The sequence below is a fragment of the Lampetra planeri genome, chromosome 6, assembly GCF_965212315.1.
Source record: "Lampetra planeri chromosome 6, kcLamPlan1.2.h2, whole genome shotgun sequence".
Taxonomy (NCBI): Eukaryota; Metazoa; Chordata; class Hyperoartia; order Petromyzontiformes; family Petromyzontidae; genus Lampetra; species Lampetra planeri.
This window is the reverse complement of record NC_136112.1, coordinates 4,328,970-4,350,989: the sequence shown is the minus strand read 5'-3', so window position 1 is coordinate 4,350,989 and position 22,020 is coordinate 4,328,970. Positions and strand designations below refer to the sequence as shown.

At 42.9% G+C, this 22,020-nt stretch overlaps 1 protein-coding gene across 1 annotated transcript; it reads left to right on the top strand.

The window, feature by feature from the left end:
- Nucleotides 1-1,997: 1,997 nt before the first annotated feature.
- On the top strand, nucleotides 1,998-20,703 carry LOC144719428 (syntaxin-1A-like). The gene is made up of 11 exons (XM_078595328.1): nucleotides 1,998-2,197; nucleotides 3,486-3,569; nucleotides 4,563-4,662; nucleotides 5,271-5,345; nucleotides 6,239-6,312; nucleotides 7,309-7,417; nucleotides 7,616-7,689; nucleotides 11,881-12,018; nucleotides 15,412-15,522; nucleotides 17,496-17,610; nucleotides 18,188-20,703. Exons 1-10 carry the CDS (start codon nucleotides 2,057-2,059, stop codon nucleotides 17,571-17,573), a joined length of 984 nt encoding a protein of 327 aa, XP_078451454.1. The 5' UTR covers nucleotides 1,998-2,056; the 3' UTR covers nucleotides 17,574-17,610; nucleotides 18,188-20,703.
- The last annotated feature ends 1,317 nt before the right edge of the window (nucleotides 20,704-22,020 follow it).

Genomic DNA, 22,020 nt, shown 5'->3' with positions numbered 1-22,020 from the left:
TTCGATTAAGATGCTTCGCCAGCAATTACAACTAGCATCATCAGGCGAGCAGCCAGAGTTTGTGGAACACATTCCTGCGGAGGGAGCTGGTAGGAACGTTGGGTTGCTCGGTCAATGGCCAGGGTCAACGGCGGCGTGGTGTATTCCGCAAATATGGCCGACTGTGAGGGTGGGCACAAGCCGGCGTGAGTAGGTTAAACGTTGAGTTTTATAAGGGCATCACTGGGTGACCAGCCCCTCCCCACCCAGCCCCTCCCCACCCTCCCCACCCAGCCCCTCCCCTCCCCACCCAGCCCTTCCCTCCCCACCCAGCCCCTCCCCACCCTCCCCGCTCCACCCAGCTCCACCCCTCCCATTTTTGGATGCACGACGGACGGACGGACGGACACAATAATCCCCTGTGAGCTGGTGAAACCAGGAGGTTCCTACCAGTATAAATCCTCCTGCTTCGGTTCATATGGAACCGTGCAGCGAAAAAAAGTGCGTAGGTTTTTGCGCAGCTCTCGATAAGCGCATTTATTCTGCCGCATTCGAAATGCGCTCTCTTTTGGGAAACGTATCTCCGAAAAAAAATCTCGCAAAAAAGCGTCCTTTATTTCTCCACGCAGGAGGATGCTTGGGCAATTTCCTTCTTGAGTATTGTGTGTGGGTGTAAATTGCAGTGGCGAATAGGAAATACACCGTCAAATACGAGAGGATGAGCCCCAACAGCTAACAATCTATTTCCTCCACAGCTTCGAAAATTGGGTGTCTCGTGGCCACAACCTCTTACTCTCTCGCTAACCATCATCCATCAACTCAGATTAAATTACTCTATTTTGTAAATGCATTTATTGGATTTTTAAGGCCTCTTTGTGGATTTTTGGAATGAAAGGTCACCTCGAATTAATGTTGGAGTTATGTTATGCATCACGGTTATTACACATCAATATTCTAATGCTCACGTCTGGGAATAGGCATACGGTTTCTTTTTTGTTGCTGTTGCAAATAACGTGCATTTAAAGGTCCCAAGTGTTATTTAACCTCTCATTACCTTGACTCCGTGGCCATGTCTACCCACGCTTGATTGAGTGCAACAGGTGCAGCTACAATAAAAAAAACCACTGTACAGCTGCAGCATTGAACGCTTGTGCGTGCGTCCATGGCAAGAGCTTACTCGACCACAATGAAAAAAAATGGTATTTCACTGTTGTATACGTGAACCACGTGCAAAACACTAATGTCGAGATTGTGTTTGGACTCTTGAAAAACTGAATTTCTGGCTTGCCGGAAGGGACAATGATATATTGTGATACTTGAATAAGGTTAATACACTGTGACACTGTTCGCTATCTGTGTGTGCGTGTTATATGCACGTGTGCCATTACCTTTTGTGGATGAACTCGCAGACGTGGTTCAAATGATCATGTGAAGAAAAAAAACAACGCCGTTAAAGGAGCGGGGGTAAGAACGGCAGTTCCATGTAATCCTATCTTTAGGCGCATATCCCTTAAACGGATTGCGAATCTCTGTGGGAATATATCTTTTTTTTTTTACTTACAGGCGAGACCTGGGCGTAAGAAACCGTTTTTTTCATGAAAGGACACAGGCTACTCGTGTAACGTGTGCATTGAGGAGAGATCATTCATTACGGATATGGCTGCCGTAATTACGTTGGCAATTTGAATCAGTATTCTGCATTTGGAACCCTCTTACGAGATTCACTTTCCTTATTCAAACATATATGCATGCGTTTAATTTCCCTCGTCGATGATGCCGCAACAACAACAACAACAACCGCCAACCAAATACCATGAACTCTCTGCCAAATATTGTCGTGCGCTTTCAAAGATCGAAACAACCTTCTATGTACACACAACTTGACTGTTGGACTCACAGTTAGGAGGAGGAGGAGGAGGAGGGGGGGGTAGCTTCAATATAGTACAGTGTGAAAAATAAATAAAAACCCCTCCGGCAAAACCAGCGAGCGGATTCGTGAAAAAGAGAGCGAGCGAGGAGCTGCCAAAGAGAGCTCCACCAACCACCCCCTGACACCGTCGCGAGACGGCGATATCGGATGGACTCGACGTCTGTGTCCCTCGTTCGACACAGGGAGAGGAGCAGGTCGCGGCCGTGCAGCGCAAAGTTGGACACGTTGGGAAACTTCCTCGCCTCGCTGCGAGCTGCGATGAAGGATAGGATGCAGGAGTTACGTGCGGTGAGTGGCACAAAAGGGATCGCAAAACCTTCGTTGTTTTTCGCCGCGTGTCTAGGGGCCGAAGCGGCAGCTGCTACCACAGAGCGCCATCGGTGGTACCACGGACAGCGCTCACGGATACGATGTTGAACCCAGTGGCTCACCCGCCACACCCATTTAAATGAGAATAATGCCACGAGTGTTATTATTACCATTATGGTTATCGTGATAGACGTGATCTTACACGGGTGTACTCGTCACGTACGTGTTAAGCTACAGCCTTTTATTCGATGCGTAGGTTCACGTCGCGTATTGTAACTTTTTTCTTTTGGCAAACGTGTCACTGCGTCGAGCCGTCGGATGACTAAGCTCGTGCAATGTGTTACTCGACGTGCGATTCGCGTGTTGGCGGAAGCATCCGACGATGTCCAGCGACAGCGAAAGTGCAACCGAATCCGTTGAATATAGTGCACAGTCGTTCTCTCCGTTTCCCAGGTAAACCAAGCGACGTTGTAAACAACGTCGCAATATCAAAGCGTTAATGGAAAACTCACTCTGCCAGCGCCCCACCATGAATCAGGCCCGAGGGGCCTGTTGTTGTCTGGCCCTTGTCGTGATTTACAGGACGCTTGGAGAAGCGTTGACACGTTATACAAACGCGTTCCTATATGTAAACAAAAAACATTGTACTTCAAGTTTTTAATCGGCGCAGGTAGCGTTTTACCACAGCCATTCACCAGTGTAATGTGTAACGGCGGCACAAGTGGTATTTGCGAGCGCTCCATTCAACGGGCGGCAGGAACAACAACAACAACAGCAGCGGCGGGTGTGGTTTACCCCGAAATGGAGATTGAAACGCATTCAATAAAATATGTCACGGTGGGAGACGCCAGTCGATCGCTTCACACTCATCGGGATAAATGGCCCCGTGCAATAGAATTGATACCAGAAATCTTTTTTTTTCTGTACTTATTGCACACGGAAGCAGTTCCGTCGGTTGTTATTGCACCCAGGGGAGATTTGCAGCGAGCCAAACACAGCCATTCTGCAAACAACTTTGATTGAAGCTGGATGGAGGGAGGGGGGGGGTTACAAACAAAATATTATAATCATACAATAAGGCATTGCATGTGGGCATCATAATATCCACGTTGAAGGACGCAGAGATGTATTACACAAAGCACGGACGTGAAACGCATCCTGTATTCGAAAACCGTCCGTGAGTGGATGCATGCATGCACACACTGCGTGGTTGTGTCTAATGTAATAAGCTGTTAACGAGAGTGTCCTGTTCACCTAATGCCATTAGGGAAAGGACAGCGATGACGAAGACGACGACGATGTCACAGTCAATTTGATCCGAGATCAGTTCATGGATGAGTTCTTCAGTCAGGTAATAATGTTGACACACGTTTCATCTCCGCGCAATGCTAACATTCTGGGACAATATTACCAGGCGTTTCTGTTGTTGTATGTGGTGCTCGCGTGAGTACAACACCCACCAACATTCATCGCTCCAGCAACAACTTGAGTGAAAAGCAGCAGTATTGTGACGTTTTTGCAATCGGGATGCCAATGCCCGTTATCGATCAGCCACGGTTAATCCACTGCCGAATGAAGGTCTCTCCAAAAAAATGCCTTGCACCTGCCCACGAGCTGATTTCTTCGCTGCCTTATCATCAGTGGACATCTCCTCTGGAGGAGCGTTCCGTTACATTGGCTGCTACTCACTGGCATTGTGCTTGGCCGTCTCTTCCATCAACCCTTCTTAGCGACGTGTGCTTCCCAAGCCAACGTGGTGTTGTTGCTGTTGTTGTAACAGTTGGGAATGGTGGCATTGTATTCTTAGGTTTTTTCGGTAAAGTCACGTAGGTAAAACATCAAAATTAATAAAAATAAAATAAAATAAAAAATCACGACGTTTCGGAGGCAACACAAGTCTCCATCATCAGGTGGGACCGTCACAGCCGGATTAGCTGTGACGGTCCCACCTGATGACGGAGACTTGTATTGCTTCCGAAACGTCGTGATTTTTTATTTTATTTTATTTTAATTAATTTTGATGTTTTACCTACGTGACTTTACCGAAAAAACCTAAGAATATGATTCCTTGCAGTCACGAAAGCTTCAAATCTAGAATGGTGGCATTGCTCTGCGTACGTTTTCCACTTGTTCAACGTGCAAGTCCACGCCACGGCTTACAGCGCCTCGAAAACAACAGAGCATCTGGCTCGCGTGCGTTGTGTGTGGTGCGTAATGTGCTGTATATTTGAACTTCTTTCTCGCCATACGTAGCCAACCGAGCTAATCGGAGGTGCAGCCGAAGGACCTGATGTGAGATGCACCACCGTCTGATGGTGTTTTGTCGTCGTTGTTTTTTTTTTAGGTGGAAGAGATTCGAGACTACGTTGGGAAAATAGCACAAAATGTGGAAGAAGTGAAAAAACGACACAGCTCCATCCTGGCGGCACCGAACTCCGACGACAGTGGGTGGACCCGAGTACTTTCGCACGAGCGCGCACAACGTGGACGGCGATTAAAATTGCTCTCGTGCGAATTACGCGAGCCCATTTGAAGGATAACCCTTTATTTGTTTTGTAACGCGTGGTGGAATCACGCTGCGTAGAACGAAGCCAACTTGGCACAACGCGTACGATCGTGGCGGACCTTGCGTGCCGTTTGCCGCTGTTGTTCTTCAGCATTATTTTCTTGCACATCTCCTCGATATGTTGATGAAGCAAAATCACTTGGAAGATTTTGCGTGCACCGATTAATGACTCGTGCCATTGCTCATGGGGGGGGGTTTGGGGTTGGGGGTGAGTCTATGGACTGAAATACGGAGTGAATGTTTTCACTTGCCCCTTCAGCCTTTTAACTAACTACTGAACACACAGTGGAGGGCAAATGACTTGACATTGCTAAAAGAAAACGAGGTAGTGCACCAAAAGAATAACCGAATGTGCATTTAATTAATGACTTTATCGGCGAGAATCACAGAACCGACATTATTGCCTCCGAGTGCGTGTGCAGATTGTCCGGTGCGGGGTTCGCTGCACGTCCATTGCATTGACGCATTGTAGTTTCTCCTCCGCAGAGACAAAGGAAGAGCTGGAAAAGCTCTTGGCTAACATTAAAGTAACGGCGAATAAAGTTCGCTCAAAGTTGAAAGGTATGGTGATTGCATCAAAGGTTTTTGTACATTTTGTATCGTGGATATTTTTTTTTATATTCATAACGCGCTTCTAAATAAGTAAAAGTAACGGTGCAGCCTTGAAATTGCTTGCTCACAGCACTGCTGGTGGAAGGGCTTCCACACTGATGCCTCGTACATTACAGAGAGAAACGTGAGTGACGATGACAGTCAGACGGATATTTGTAGCTCTCGGAGCATGGATTTTAGCAGAAGCTAAGTGCAGAACATAACATTCGCTGCATTTTCTTTTTTGAATTTTTTTTATTTTTTTTACCCTGGATAACAATATCCCAGTATTTGGAATATGTTCAATTGTTAAAGTTTTTCTGAGATATACTATAGTTTACAAGAGTAATTGTACATTGAATATGCCGTTACGATGTTTCTTACGTGATATTAAAGTAACTAACATATGACACGTAAATGTTGCAGCAGGTCGCACAATATGTAATTTTGGCAATCATCTGTTGATATGTTTCTAGCTAAATAGTGTATGACTTTCATGGAAATCAGGTGAACAACTTGATTTCTACGAGACACATTTATATATTTTTTAAAATGCTTTGTATAACGTAGCAGCGTTCATTAATTGGTAGGTAATAACTTCCGTAGTGTACGCATTTAAAAAACACACATTTTTGAAAAGAACATTTCTTATTCGATTTGGAATTTGCAATATGGCAATGCATTATACAGCGATTCGTTGTAATTAACTAACACACGGCCCTGATATGCACTCACTCTCATTCGATCTTCTCGAATAAATCTTACCAGCAAGTGATATTTACATCTCCTTTACGGCTACCTCTCTCTCCTCTCCGCCCCTTCAAAACCCATTGCCTTCCACTCCCTCACTCTTTTGATCCTAGCAATCGAGACGAGCATCGAGCAGGACGAATTAGCCAACAGGTCATCAGCTGACATGAGGATACGAAAAACACAGGTGCTCTGCTTGACAAGGGCATTGTCCACGTTGTGCCATGGGCTGTTTGTTCTCCGCTGCAACGGAGTTTAATTTGGACCGGGCCTGGGTGATGACACATCTGTCGCTATGGTGATAAGTCGCAGTCATTATTTTCTTTTTTGCTGCCCGAGTATAATGTGAGATCGCCGAGTGGACGCCTCCATCAGCTAAAGGCAACGCTTTTTGGTTGACAACAAAAAACACGAATTAGCGTCTAAAAATAAATTAACCATGAGGCAGCCCATTTATCAGTGTTTAATTCGCTTAGATGTTGCAACAGATATTCTTGTGCCGTATGTATAATGCAAAATAAATGTGAATACAATGTTTTTGCCATTCAAAGAAACAAGCAAACTATATGTTGGCTGCCAGACCTTGAATGTGAATGTATGTTTGTATGCGTTGATTATCACGATTAAAATGAACAATTATCATTCATGCCAACCTTTCGTCGATCGCCTGTTGAGGCCATGTCACTCATGGGGGCGGAGGGGTCGTTTGCTGACCATACTTCACCAACCTGGCCAGCATGGTTTCGTGAAGCATGGGGGGGGGGGTGCGTAGGGGGTTCAGGACCAGTTCAGATTTGAATTCACCACTGATGTTGACCGTGGCCAGGAATTAAACTCGGTTGTTTTTTTTCCCGAGTTCATAGCACAGTGCGCTCATGACTAAGCCACCACGTGACGTTTATTTTAACGCGACCAAAAATGAAAACTGGCCAATTTCACATAACGGAAAATATTAAACAATGTCTCACCAAGGGAACAACGGGGCAACACGATGCGTTACAGCCACGATGTCAAAACGTGAATCTGGCCCAACACTGTATGTTAATAGGGAACAGTTGGATCACATTACGATGTTACACACTTTTGCAAGAACTCGGCTTTCGCAATACGCTACTGTAATCATTTTGTAAAAAAAAAAAATTGCTGAAATATTTCTGTTGTTATCCCCCCATATTTCCGCCAGCATTCGACGCTGTCTCGCAAGTTTGTAGAAGTGATGTCCGAATATAATGCCACGCAGTCCGACTACCGTGAGCGCTGCAAGCAGCGCATACAAAGACAGCTGCAGATCAGTATGTGAACACGCATGCCGTGCGCACGCGCGCACACACACGCACGCGCACCCAACTACACACATGCTTCATACACCAATGGACGATGAGGCCCATGTAAATGTGTGAATGGGATTATGATCGAGGGTAATTGAATGTGGAATTACAATGATTAACGTGTCCCATGTCTTCTGTCTCTGGCTCTCTTTGTCTGCACAGCTGGGAAATTAACCACGAACGAGGAGTTGGAGGATATGCTTGAGAGCGGAAACCCAACGATATTTTCTTCTGGGGTGAGGACACAGAGGGATTAAACATTTACAGTTTGCGGTGACCCCCTTAATTGTTTAAAGCCAGAGCCTTGAGATTCCATTACGTAAAAAACACTCATAAAATACAAAAAGGTGCAGCCCTGCAATTGCCCGCTCATGCCGTTGCTGACGCCTGTATATTTGGATTAATACGTCGTAGGCTTTCGCGACCAATATCATCCATAATACAGGCTTTTTGGGGGGTTAGAGCGCATACATATATAAATCTGGCTGCCGCCTGATGAAGCTAGTTGTAATTACTGGTGAAACGTCGTACTCAGATTGTAAATGTTGTGGCTTTGGCACGTTTTGATTACCTGACAAACCCTTTACTAATTGACTGTATCGGATGGTGACGGGTTTAATGACACATTTATATATTTACACGATCTAACCCAAAAAAACTGTTTTATGGATGTATATTTGGAGTTTGGGTGTTCTCCCCATAGTGGCGTGGATTTTTTTCTCCCGGTCCTCCGGTTTTTCCCTCCACATTTAGAATTATTTAGATTATTTGGCTGCGATAAATTTCCACGTGATAAGCCACTTCGCTGAGCTATCATTTGTGGCCAGGTCGCTTCTGAAAGAGAAGCTAATGGCTCAGTGGGCTTTACCCAGTAGAATAAGGATAACTTAAATTTCGATTTAAAGCTTTCGTGACTGCAGGGATTCATCTTCTTGGTTCTTTCGGTAAAGTCACGTAGAATTGAAATAATAAAATAATAAAAATAAAACATAATAAAATAATTCTCACGACGTTTCGGCCACAACGCAAGTAGCCGTCCTCAGGTTGTGGCCGAAACGTCGTGAGAATTATTTTATTATGTTTTATTTCATTATTTTATTATTTCAATTCTACGTAACTTTACCGAAAGAACCAAGAAGAAGGATAACTTAGTTAAATGTTGTGTGATTTGCATACCTTTCATATACTTTGCACTCCTATCGTGCCTTCGCATTGTTCGTTGTTGGGAATTTCTGACCCCGTGCCCCTATTGGACATCTGTGATGAAGAGCTTCACAGCTCATCGGATTTCTCCAGATTAAATACATATTTTGACGATTCTGCTAGAAGTGCCTCCCACTAGAGGCTGCGATATAGAAAGACCCTCTATACAATATTTTTGTAGAAATGTGTAGCCTTGTTTTATTGTTTCAATGGACAGTTTTGAAAAGGGTAACTCATACTTAATTGGGCAAACCAACGTAATTGATTGACATTGAGGTCTTCTAAACGTAATATTTATATATGCTACTCGGTATATGCTAATAGGAAGAAAAAAACTGTCACACATGTCAATTAAAAACTGATCGTTTGTTATCTTTATTAAAAATTTGTAGGGCAGCCCAGTATAGAGAATCATCTGAAACTATTATCGGTTAATCTCTCTGCCCTCTCTGTACTCATGAGATCTGGAATTGGTGACAACGTTAGTTAGTTAGTAAGGCAGTATTAATAATACTTGCACTGAGTTTTTTTTATTTGATATCATTCTGCATCACATTAGTCCATCGGAGACCACTTAGGGTGAAGTGGTGTTGAATAATTAATGTATGGTGAGCTGTGTGACACACTATATATGTTTACAAAGTGCACGATATCATCACATCCAGTGCGCTAATTAAATGACAGAATCCATTTAAATTTAATACGTTGCCATTCACTGGTACAATTGGCGGTGATTGAGAGCTATATGTCATCATTTCAGCGGGGATACGGAGATGTGGGACAATTGTATTAATAACGCGAAAACAACGCTGGGCACGGTAGGAAGAGCGTGTGTGTTGACGCTATCCAACTAAAAAGATCGATGAAGACCTTTTGAAGCAAAATATTGTACCGCATGCTTTGTGTTGCACGAAAATTATTGAACCGATTTTGTAACAAGGCTGTTTCACCTGGATTTCATAAGATAAATAATCGTTTACAGATTTCTCAAATGTATAAGATGCTTCGGAGAGTAAGACACACCCCAAACTTGTGCTTATTTTTTTTATAATATTATACAAATCTGGTCACACGCACGCACACCCGTGGTTTATAAGGCCTACCCCCAACTTTTGATTTTAAATAGACGGTGAAAAAGTCCGCCTTATAACACTATGTGCTTCTTTTCCCAGAATAATACTTTTAATGAGATTCTTACTGAATGTAATTGTTAATTTCATGTTACAATCTTCTTATTCAATCAGGTTTGCTTGTAGCTTTGTGCTTCATTTCCAATTTCGAGAATGTCATCGCAACGTGTGGGAAAGTCTTTCTTAGATGACTTTTGGAAAGTTATTGCAAAATCCACTTGCAATTTGTTTTAATCCGTACAAGTATACCTGGAGAATGTACCTCCATATCTCTCCTCTCACCTGGTAAACCTATTGTCTTCCCTGCTCTGCAGTCAGATATATCACTTTAGAGCAGAGGTGGGGAACATTTTTTCTGCCAAGGGCCATTTGGATATTTATAACATCATTCGCGGGCCATACAAAATTATCAATTTAAAAATTAGCCCGTTTTATTTGGTCAAACATTGAATTAACCCACCCCTAATGTGATGGCTGGAACTGCTTCTCTTTAGTGAGATGTGTGATGTTAGCTGGTATTGATGTTGTTGCTACTCGCAACTGCTTTTCCAGGTTTGCTCCTCGATTTATTGAATTTCGAGTCCCGCCTGCGGTTGCCTTGGCAGGGCCAGACCAAATGATTTCGCGGGCCTTATATGGCCCGCGGGCCGGACGTTTCCCACCCCTGCTTTAGAGGTAGAGTACATATGTGCAAGGCTCCCTTTTTCAGGTCTGTCTTGGGTCATAGAGTTTTCTCTCACTGAGCACTACCTGATTGGAACCAGTTAGATCCGAGTATGAGCCTGCTTGTATCCGATCACGTCTTTTAATCGAAGGTAAATAATTACTACTAGCTGTTTTGCTATTTTTGCTAGTAGTGCATACTAACGGGTGTATATTGCAGTAAATTTGAAAACTTAAATGAAAAATTGTTCAGCTCATGAATATTAATGAGGGGGGGGGGGGGTTGCCCCATGTGGAGTGACGTCACCCGCTAATGGTTATTGGGGAGGGGTGCGGCATGTGCAGTGACGTCACCCGCTCATTATTATACATGAGGGGAGGGGTGCGGCATGTGGAGTGAGTTCGTGTAACTGTCCACGCGGGCATGAATATTAATGAAGGGGGGGGGGCTTTTTTGCAGTGACTTCACCCACGGATGTAGCACTGTGCTGTGTAGATTTATTTTTTACCGTCACTTTCTGGAAAGAAACGTCATATTTGAAGCGACTTTGCGTAATACATTATTTAATTCAGCACGACCTTCCTCTGCGTTAGTGTAAAAATCCACCCACTCATGAATATGAATTAGGGGGGTGGGCCTCGTGTGCAGTGACGTCACGCGCGGGACGGACAGACATTCCTGGGTGATTATAGTAGGTAATAATTACGAGATTCATACTGTACCCGCGAGTGCCACAAATTGTGTACTTACATAATTTCACGCGATTGGAACACAGTTTTACAACGTGTTATCACTTTGATTTAATATTACCTTCCATGCCATGTGTATTGCGTTCTAGTCAGCAATTGTAGTCTTTCGATACGTTGTGTATCATCAATTGGCTGTTTGCTGTGAACCGACGTGCTGCTGCTATCTTGCCAGGACCTCCTCGGAAACCCCCCCCCCCAAAAAAAAAAAACGTGAATATTTTTTTTAATGAAAAAGATGAAGACGACGAATTTCGATGTAAAGCTTTCGTGACTGCAGGGATTCATCTTCTTGGTTCTTTCGGTAAAGTCACGTAGAAAGGAAATATTAAAATAATAAAAATAAAACATAATAAAATAAAATATTATTATATTATAATATAAATAAAACTTAATAAAATAATATAATAATATTTTATTTTATTTAGTTTTAATAAAACATAATAAAATAATAATAAAACATAATAAAATTATATAATAATATTTTATTTTATTACGTTTTATTTTTATTATTTTATTATAATATAATAATATTTTATTTTATTATGTTTTATTTTTTTATTATTTTATCATTTCCCTTCTACGTGACTTTACCGAAAGAACCAAGACGATGAAGACGCCGATGACGACTCGTGCCGGTGACGATCGCGATGAATGACGACGTTCACGAACCCTGTCGCGCAGATCATCGTCGACTCGCAGATCAGCAAGCAGGCCCTGAGCGAGATCGAGTCGCGCCACTCTGACATCATGAAGCTGGAGAGCAGCGTCCGCGAGCTGCACGACATGTTTTTGGACATGGCCATGCTGGTGGAGAGTCAGGTGGGGATGCCAACACGACGACATCAAAAAAAAAAACCTTCCCATGAATCTTCTTGGTTCTTTCGGTAAAGTCACGTATAATGGAAAAAATAAAATAATACAAATAAAACATAATAAAATAATTCTCAGACGTTTCGGCCACAACGCAAGTAGCCGTCCTCAGGTGGAGAGCAGGTCTGTCGAGTAGACAGAGTCTGACAGAGTCACCTGAGGACGGCTACTTGCGTTGTGGCCGAAACGTCTGAGAATTATTTTATTATGTTTAATTTTTATTATTTTATAATTTCCATTCTACGTGACTTTACAGAGTCTGACTCTGTCAGACTCTGTCTACTCTGTCAGACTCTGTCTACTCTGTCTACTCGACAGACCTGCTCCCCACCTGATGACGGCTACTTGCGTTGTGGCCGAAACGTCTGAGAATTATTTTATTATGTTTTATTTTTATTATTTTATTATTTCCATTCTACGTGACTTTACCGAAAGAACCAAGAAGATGAATCCCTGCAGTCACGAAAGCTTTACATCGAAACTTCCCATGAATGTCTCGTGCCCTGCATTCTTTATCCAGGAAGTCCTGCGTGTTAAACATTGCATCTCGAGCAGAAAACAACTGTAACTAAAATAGAAATAAGAATTTTGATTTAAAACTTTCGTGACTGCAGGGATTCATATTCTTGGTTCTTTCGGTAAAGTCACGTAGAAGGGAAATAATAAAATAAGAACATTTAAACAATTAAATTCTCACGACGTTTCGGCCACCACGCAAGCAGCCGTCCTCAGACGAAGAACAGAGCTGTCGGAAAGACAGCGTCCTAATGAACACTGCTAAGCTTGGCAGCGTATTTTAAGCTGGGTGGGAGGAGCAGAGAGCCTTGACAAAGGAGTTTACATATCAACAGAGGAATTTAGCATGTTGATGACAAATGCATAATACACGAGCATAATTTGACATTGAGACCCCCCCCCCACCGCCTACACATTCCACAAGGAGTGACTAAACCCCATATCTGCATTTGTCAACATGCTAAATTCCTCTGTTGATATGTAAATTCCTTTGTCAAGGCTCTCTGCTCCTCCCACCCAGCTTAAAATACGCTGCCAAGCTTAGCAGTGTTCATTAGGACGCTGTCTCTCCGACAGCTCTGTTCTTCACCTGAGGACAGCTGCTTGCGTTGTGGCCGAAACGTCGTGAGAATTGTATTGCTTTATTTTTATTATTTTATTATTTCCCTTCTACGTGACTTTACCGAAAGAACCAATGAATATGTATCTAGGATCTCTATAATAAAGCGATTTCCAGGTTAGGCTGACATTCAGATCGTCCTTCCCCATAAAAAAAAACATGTCTGTACGTATGTACGTTGAACTTCCTTCGCACCGTGCGTGGGCAACCGTGCTAATCGCAGGTGCGGGGAAAAGACAACAAACTAAACACGAAAAGCAGTTCTAAAAAAATGAATTTTCAATCTAGGTTTAAAAAAAAAATCTATATACCAGAGGAGGGGGGGGGGGGAGTGTTTCCATCTTCAATAGCCGCTCATATCAGCCCTGGGCAGAAGCGTTCTCTTCTAGCTCGGACCTCAGCCTGAATGTCGCGTGCCGAGCCTGAGCAGACGTGCTCGCAACAGCTGATTTTTTAGTCTGTATGTATGTTGAACTTCTTTCACGCCACACCGTGCTAATCGGATAAGATGTAATGCCACGCAAAACTGTGCATTGCGCGTACAATAATAGCTCTCGAGGCTTACACAGACCCATCAGTTGAATTGAACGGGAATTTGGGGCAATTGTGCTCCACGTGACTCATGCGGTTCAGTCCACACACAACTTCCGTCCGTAGCGAGTGCAGCTTGCCCTTTGTGGATACAAAATCTGCTGGCGTTTTTTTTTTTGGGGGGGGGCTCTACCGAAGCGGACACCGATCCTTCTTCTTTAACGGCAACTTCGCTTTTGCAGCACGTTCATTCTTGTCTTCGCGGGGAAGGCGTGTGTGCACGCCTGACCGGGCTTTCCGGCCATGTTCATACATCTCTCCTCCGAGTTGCTGCGCGCTGCGTGCGTTTGGCCGTGCAGCCGTTGATTTGGAGCACTCTAACCACCCCGTGGTTTCTCCCTATTCAACGGACTCGTCTATCTGCCGGTGTTTGGTTGGCGTGGCGTGATAACGTCCTGATTACTGGCATTACCACCTGAAGGAACACCACCAGTCTATCATGCGAAATGGACAGCCTCTATCATATAATCGGCCATTGCAAAACACCGCCAATTGAGCAAGGCACACAGCATCCGGTTTGAAAAATGCCGAGGTCGTTGCTAAAACAGAAAAGTACTTCGCACTAACGCACGGAACAGCAAGTGTTTACATGCTCCATGGGCAAATTTGATCTTTTGATGAGTCAGCAGACTTGACTGCAAGGCAAACAGTACATAAATAACGCTGTGAGATTCACTCATTCAACTCCCGGAGATGCCCCGCGAGAATGTGTGCGGAAAGATTGAAACGCACGCTTGGGTTGCATGCGGGAGTGAAAACCAACTTGTCAACTATAGATAGTACGTGCATATTTATTTGTTATTGTTTACAACGCTCTCATTTTACGTTGAGTATTCATGCGATGGCGCTTTGAGTGGCAGATTTGTGACAGCAAGGCTACATTTGTGAAAACAAAAAATTAAATCGACTTGAACTTGACAGTGTTAACCGTTATCTAGTCAAACTTTAATATTGCTGCTTGTTGCTGGCTGCTTGTAATGTTCACCTTCAGACACTTTGCTCACCTACTGTGATGAATACAATAACCTACAACTATTATTTGTTTCCAGCCAGCGCACACTGTTTTGTGCGATGAGTTTCTCATCTCGATTCAAAGCTTTCGTGACTGCAGGGATTCATCTTCTTGGTTCTTTCGGTAAAGTCAAGTAGAAGGGAAGTAATAAAATTATAAAAAATAAAACATATTAAAATAATTCTCACGACGTTTCGGCCACAACGCAAGCAGCCGTCCTCAGGTGAAGACCAGGTCTGTCGGGGAGACAGGGAAGTAATAAAATAATAAAAATAAAACATAATAAAATAATTCTCACGACGTTTCGGCCACAACGCAAGCAGCCGTCCTCCTGAGGTCTATCGGGGAGACCTGTTCTTCACCTGAGGATGGCTGCTTGCGTTGTGGCCGAAACGTCGTGAGAATTATTTTATTATGTTTTATTTTTATTATTTTATTACTTCCCTTCTACGTGACTTTACCGAAAGAACCAAGAAGATGAGTTTCTCATCGTTCGTAGAGAGCGTTGTAATTGGTTTACGATTAAAAACCACCTTTATACCACGTGCCCCCCCCCCCCCACCACCACCTTGCCATACACCGGCACCCATGGATACACGCGCAGGGAGAGATGATTGACCGCATTGAGTACAACGTGGAGCACTCCGTGGATTACGTCGAACGAGCTGTCTCCGACACGAAGAAGGCTGTCAAATACCAGAGCAATGCCCGCAGGGTAAGTACACGCAGCCGCCGTAAGGTGCACATTAGGTGAACAATCCTCACACACGCCGCCCCCCCCCCCATTCCCCCCATGCGCATTACAGCAATTGGATTTAAACGCCACCGTACTGTGGTTCGCTTCAGCAAACTACCACACAAATCACGTCAATTATTTGGTTTAATTCGTATTCTTTTTTTCGAAGCGGGCTCCCTTGTAAATGTATTTAATGGACTGTGCATGCGGGGCCTTCAACTTACAAGACATGCGCCATTATCTCGAGGTCAACACCTCTTTCTTACAATGGGAAATCCCATCTCTTGTTTTCCCCAAAAAGTGTGATTTTTTTTTGGTCTCTAATGTTATTTTCATGAAACCATATATTGTGGTATTATGACATTGTAATAAATAGTTTTGAGCCCTCTGTCAATCCACCGCTGGTTGAAGGCCTCCTCAAACAGTGGCGACCGTGTGAATTGGTTTGTCGCAATTCCCCAAATGTTTACCGTGGTCAGGGATTGAACTCAGGCCACCGGGTTTATAGCAAAAAATTCACCGTGCCACCACTATTGTGAAATGATACGAAACATTTCGATTTAAAGCTTTCGTGACTGTAGGGATTCATCTTCTTGGTTCTTTCGGTAAAGTCACGTAGAAGGGAAATAATAAAAGAATAAAAATAAAACATAATTAAATAATTCTCACGACGTTTCGGCCACAACGCAAGCAGCCGTCCTCAGGTGAAGACCAGGTCTTCACCTGAGGACTTTACCGAAAGAACCAAGAAGATGATACGAAACACTTGCATTAATGTGCATGTGATGGGATAAGCAACATCTTTCAGACGTCTGAGATTGCTAAACATGCTTGCGTGGTCTTGTTCGGGTAAGAACATTGATAGAATGATGAATACATATTTACAGTCACCTCTAATCGTATTCTCCCTTTGACAAGCTGCACGCTCACAATACGTACGAGACGGCGATCCGACAGTTGCGTTTATATTAAGTGAAGAAAATGCAAGACGGAATAAATTATCTTTAAAATTCAAGGGGAACCGTAATTTTATCCCAGGTTACATAGCTGTTATCGTCATTTGAATGATACGTTGAGAACTGTTGGGAAAAGAAGAGTCATCACAGCAAATCTTGTTTTGGCAGCGTGCCTCCCTGGCGCTGCATAATCACCGCAGATCACCGTGATGTGTAGTTGCTTCTCTGAACATTCTGATTTATATTCTTGGTTCTTTCGGTAAAGTCACGTAGAAGGGAAATAAAACAAATATAAAACAATACAATTCTCACGACGTTTTGACTGCAACACAAATTTTATTGCTGTGGTCTTCACACCTGGTGATGATTGCTTGTGTTGCAGTCGAAATGTCGTAAGCATTTTTAATTTTTAATTTTTTTTAATTTTATTATTTCCCTTCTACGTGACTTTACCGAAAGAACCAAGAATATGAATCCCTGCAGTAACGAAAGCTTTAAATCAAAATTCTGATTTCTATTTCAGTTACAGTTGTTTTCTGCTCGAGATGATACCGTTGTGCAATGGTTAGCACGCAGGACTTCCAATCCCAGAGTCACCGGTTCGATCTATGCCATTGCAACGATGGTGCAAGTTGTTTCAAGTCCACCTCTATCTCCCCAGCAGTGTAAATGGGGACTCCCCTCCACACTGGTCGATCGGCAGATCTCGTGTTGTCGGGGCGAAGTGTGCGTACTCCCACACCTACCCCAGCACATTCTTGGCCAGCGTAAAGAGTAGGCCAAAGATACCCTCCAGGGGGGGATAGCTCCAACTAGCGGAGGCGCTCTTTCAGCAGTGGCATGAACAATAAATAATTACAGGGCTGCATCTTTACCTTTTAGTTGAGTGATTTATGATTAAATATCTGCCAATGTACTCTTGTGGGCATTTTGTTATTTGTTGATGTTGTTTTTTTTCTTCTCCCCCCCCCCCCCTCGGCGGTTTGAACGATGCAGAAGAAGATTATCATCATCATCTGTTGCATAGTTTTAATAACTGTGGTCGCATCTACATTTGGGGGAATTTATGGATAAACATTCCACCGAGAGCACGTGCTGGCTTTTACACCTGGTAAGTGCCCCAATATTATAACCATACTCTTTGGTTCTTTCTGTAAAGTCACGTAGGTATAAAATACAATAAATCACGACGTTTCGATCGCAACACAAGCGGTCGTCCTCAGGCGGAAAAAATATCATCCAGCAGTGGAACTGCTGAACCAGCGAGAGAGCTGTTGCTACAATCATCTTCTTTGTTGCTTTCCGAAACGACACGCGGTTATATTCACAGTTGCATTTGTATGTGTATGTGCCACTGTCGCAGTTCAGGGCCGGACATTCACGAGTTGATGTTAGCAACGTATTCTTATCTATTGCTCGTTTAACTGTAACTGCATGCATAATCATATCTATTTATTTTCTGCAGTAGCCTGAGACTGATCCTAAGTTTTAGAGAGCAATGTTTCCGTTTGATATTTCATATTTTTATGAGTATACGGTTACATTGTTAGCATTTAAAAACATCTGTTCTATAAACCATCAGCTGATTTTAAAATACCAGCATTGGAAAGCGCTACATTCAGCATCCATATGATTATGACGCTTGATTACCTGTAAAAGTCTCACTGACTCATTTGACTCTTTTTCAGGATGATCCTGCCAAGCTTTTTTGCGGTCGAGGGCAATGGTCGCCATACGTAATCCCATTTTAGTAAAAAAAAAAAAAATTGTCATTCGTTTTTTTTTATTTGGCAACTTTGGATCATGACGCCAGGTACACACAATGGCCTACTCTTGCGAATGACGTCACGGGATATTTCACTTCCACTGTGTAAAGCAGACGGAGTGTAGTATTTGACGGTTAATACACCCGCAGTATTTACCAGGGCGGTCACCGGACTCGAACCGCGAACCTCTACAACAAGCGGCGAACGTGCTACCGTTGGGGCCATGATCTGTATTACCTTAGCAACAACACACATTGATGGCACCCTTCCTCGCCTGTGATCGACGACTTTGGCTGCAGGAAAAAATACGTAACAGTAATTATTATTATTTTTACAGCCCTTCGTCAATACACCGCTGGATGGAAGCCCGCGTCAGTCGTGGGAATTGTTCGTCTATGCTTCGACAAGCCGCTTAGTGTGGGTTGATGAAGAGGTCGCGGGGGTGCCCAGGACAGGTTGACAGGTCACTCACCACTGATGTTAGCTGTGGCTCGCATCGGGCGGTGACTTGATGTCTCAAGGAGGACGTGGGTTCGATCCCGACCCATGCGATGCCCGTATGATTGGAGTGTCCCGTTCTCCCCATGGTCGTGTGGATTTTTTTCACAGGTCCTCCGATATTACCCTCCACATTTATTTGATTGCTAGAAATTTCCACGTGATACATCACTTTGTTGAGATGTCATTTGTGACCAGGTCGCTTATGAAAAAGAGCTATATAGCTCAGTGTGCCTTACCTTGCAAAAAAAAAATGTGGAAATCAAACTCAGGTCACTGGATTCACAGTGCAGGGTGATGACCACTCTACCCTAATAGGGAATGTTAGTTAGTTCTGGTGATATTATTTCTTCCCCACACACATTATTCTTTGGCCATGTCAAATTTTTCTATTTTTGTATAAAATGTGAAACGCGGAGCTTATATTGCTTTTGTATTTGCTCGTTTTGCTGTTTAACAGCAGATCAACGTATGCAATTCGGTACGTAGGTTGAACTTCTTTCACACCGTGCATCGCCAACCGTGCTAATCGGAGGTGCGAAATCAGAGGGTATACATATACAACATTAATCTTCTGCAACCCTCTGTTACTCCACTGCTAGATGAAGACCTCCCGAGTCCTTGTCAGTCACGGGGGTTGTTCAGCCATACTTCACCACAGTGGTCAAAACTGATTCAATTATCGCTCTCCACTGATGTTAGTCATCGCCGGGAATCGAACTCGGAGGGGCAGATTCATATGGCAGTGCACTATCCGCTGTACCAATGCGCCACCCATCGAACGTTTTCAACTACTGTAATGCGAATATGTCCTTCAGGCAGTTTAGGAAACGTTTTCTTCTACACTGTCATGCACAAATGGTTTTATGGCATTTTAAACATAGGAGCAGACATTCCTCACATATCACCAGGTGGTGCACTTCAGATCTGAGACCCACGTGGTCTGATGGAAGAGGGCTCGAGGGGCTGGATGGCACACTCGTTGCACGCCTCAACACGTTGACTTTGAAAATGAAAGTGCAATCAACTGCCCATTATCGGGCGTAATCAATCAGTCAGTCTGCACGTATAACTTCTCATCTTATGTAATGCACTTCACGTCAACAAAGACATTTCAGAATGCTTCATATCAATGATTACCAAATTGCTTAGAATATGTAAGACGCTGTTTTACTTTCAAAATATCAATAAGAAGTGTGTCCTAGGCAATACAATTTAAAACTTATACAAGCTTGTATTATAATTAAGAGCAATTAAGAAAAAAGTAACGAGAGAGAATGGGTGGCCAGGCTAAAATACGAATGCTGATTATACAAGACACATTTTAATTAGGATTTGAAATGTACATTTGTATTAACGTACATAAAATAGGGATGACGGAATGTGTCATCTGTTTATTTACAGTGTATTTTAGGGATCGGTTTACCTATAGATATCTCTGTGGTCACGTGGGCACCAGGATTTAAGCCCTCGACAAGTGAAAAACAGATTATAAACACGTCTGCAACGTAAAAAAATATTTGCCTTATTTTTAAGTTTGCCGAACAACTATGACTATCCACCCACGGATATGCAAGAGTTAAGCGCTCGTATTTAAATTCATGTTGTGGCCCGGTTTGCGAAGTGCAGTACAAACGTTGTCAATGTATCATGGGGGGTGGAGGGGAATGGAAATTCATGCAAACTATGGTATAATAAAATATACATTCTAATAAGGGTCAGACTAGCATGGGTTTTCTGTTCATTCATAACCCCAACCCTAACCCTAAAAATATACCGTGTTGGTCATATTTCTTGTGTTCTTAATCATATGTGCATTGAGCAAAGCATGCTCTTTACAAATGTAATTTTTTTCTCTTCTTGGTTCTTTCGGTAAAGTCACGTAGAATGGAAATAATAAAATAATAATAAAACATGATAAAATGATTCTCACGACGTTTCGGCCACAACGCAAGCAGCCGTCCTCAGGTGGAGAACAGAGGTCTGTCTTCTCGACAGACCTGTCTTCTCGACAGACTTGTTCTCCACCTGAGAACGGCTGCTTGCGTTGTGGCCGAAACGTCGTGAGAATTATTTTATTATATTTAGTTTTTATTCTTTTATTATTTCCATTCTACGTGACTTTACCGAAAGAACCAAGAAGATGAATCCCTGCAGTCACGAAAGCTTTAAATCGAAATCTAATTTATGTTGTTATGTGGCATTTTCTACGGCATATACCTGTACGATTAATTAAAAAATATCATTTTCATGGTTCGCGTTAGTCCATTATTTAATTTAAAGGTTAAACAATTATTTTTAGACTATTAACAAACTAAATGCCATATGAATCTTCTCCACAAGAATCCCGAATTGTTTTCAGAGCGTTGCCTCCGACATAGGCGAAATACACAATACGTATTTATAATCTAGATGTACGCAATTTAAACTGCCTTCCGCATAAAATCTGATCGTAAACGTGCATCCAGTTTGGGCCTTATGGGAACCCAAGGCTCGCTTTGTATCGGTCCACACCGGGGTTTTAGTATCCGTATTTTGTATTTATGTCATATGTATACTGCATAAGTTGTAGTGTGTTGTGTATGTATGTATGTTGAACTTCTTTCGCACAGTATGGGGCCAAACGTGCTAATCGGAGGTGCGTAGGTGAGAGACTGGCTCTGGACAGCATTGTACAGTACTGGTTATTGTAACGTAATACACACAAATTAAACTTTGTTATGGATTTTTTTATGCCTTCGTTCACGGAAATGTAACTAAAGACGCATTTGCTAAATTTTAATGAAAGGCTGACCGTTCCAGTTTCGTTTCAATGTGAAGTATTGAAGAACTCAACCTATCAAGATAAACACTTGAGCCCGGAGTATGTTTTTAGGACAATAAAATTACTTTTCAGATGCCTGTGACTTGTATTAACTTTTCAAACAACACCCAGACACGTGTACAAAAAATGTACGAAAAATGTCACCTTCATGTGAAGTTATCTTCTCCGCGCTGCAATGTGATATCGTGACAAAAGACATGTGCTGAGTTTTTGCAAATATAGATATATATGTTTTATAAGCCATCATTTTAGCCGTTGTTGCAGGCTTTCTCCTGCCCTTCACGAAAACGACCGTCTAGTCTTGTTGACAGTCTGTTGTTTTCTTCTCAAACTGAATGTGTTAAACTGATAACACCATTGTTTGCACAATTGCATTGAAAGGAAAACATTGGAAAAGTCATAATTAGCTGGACTTTACTATTACCAGTGTCTG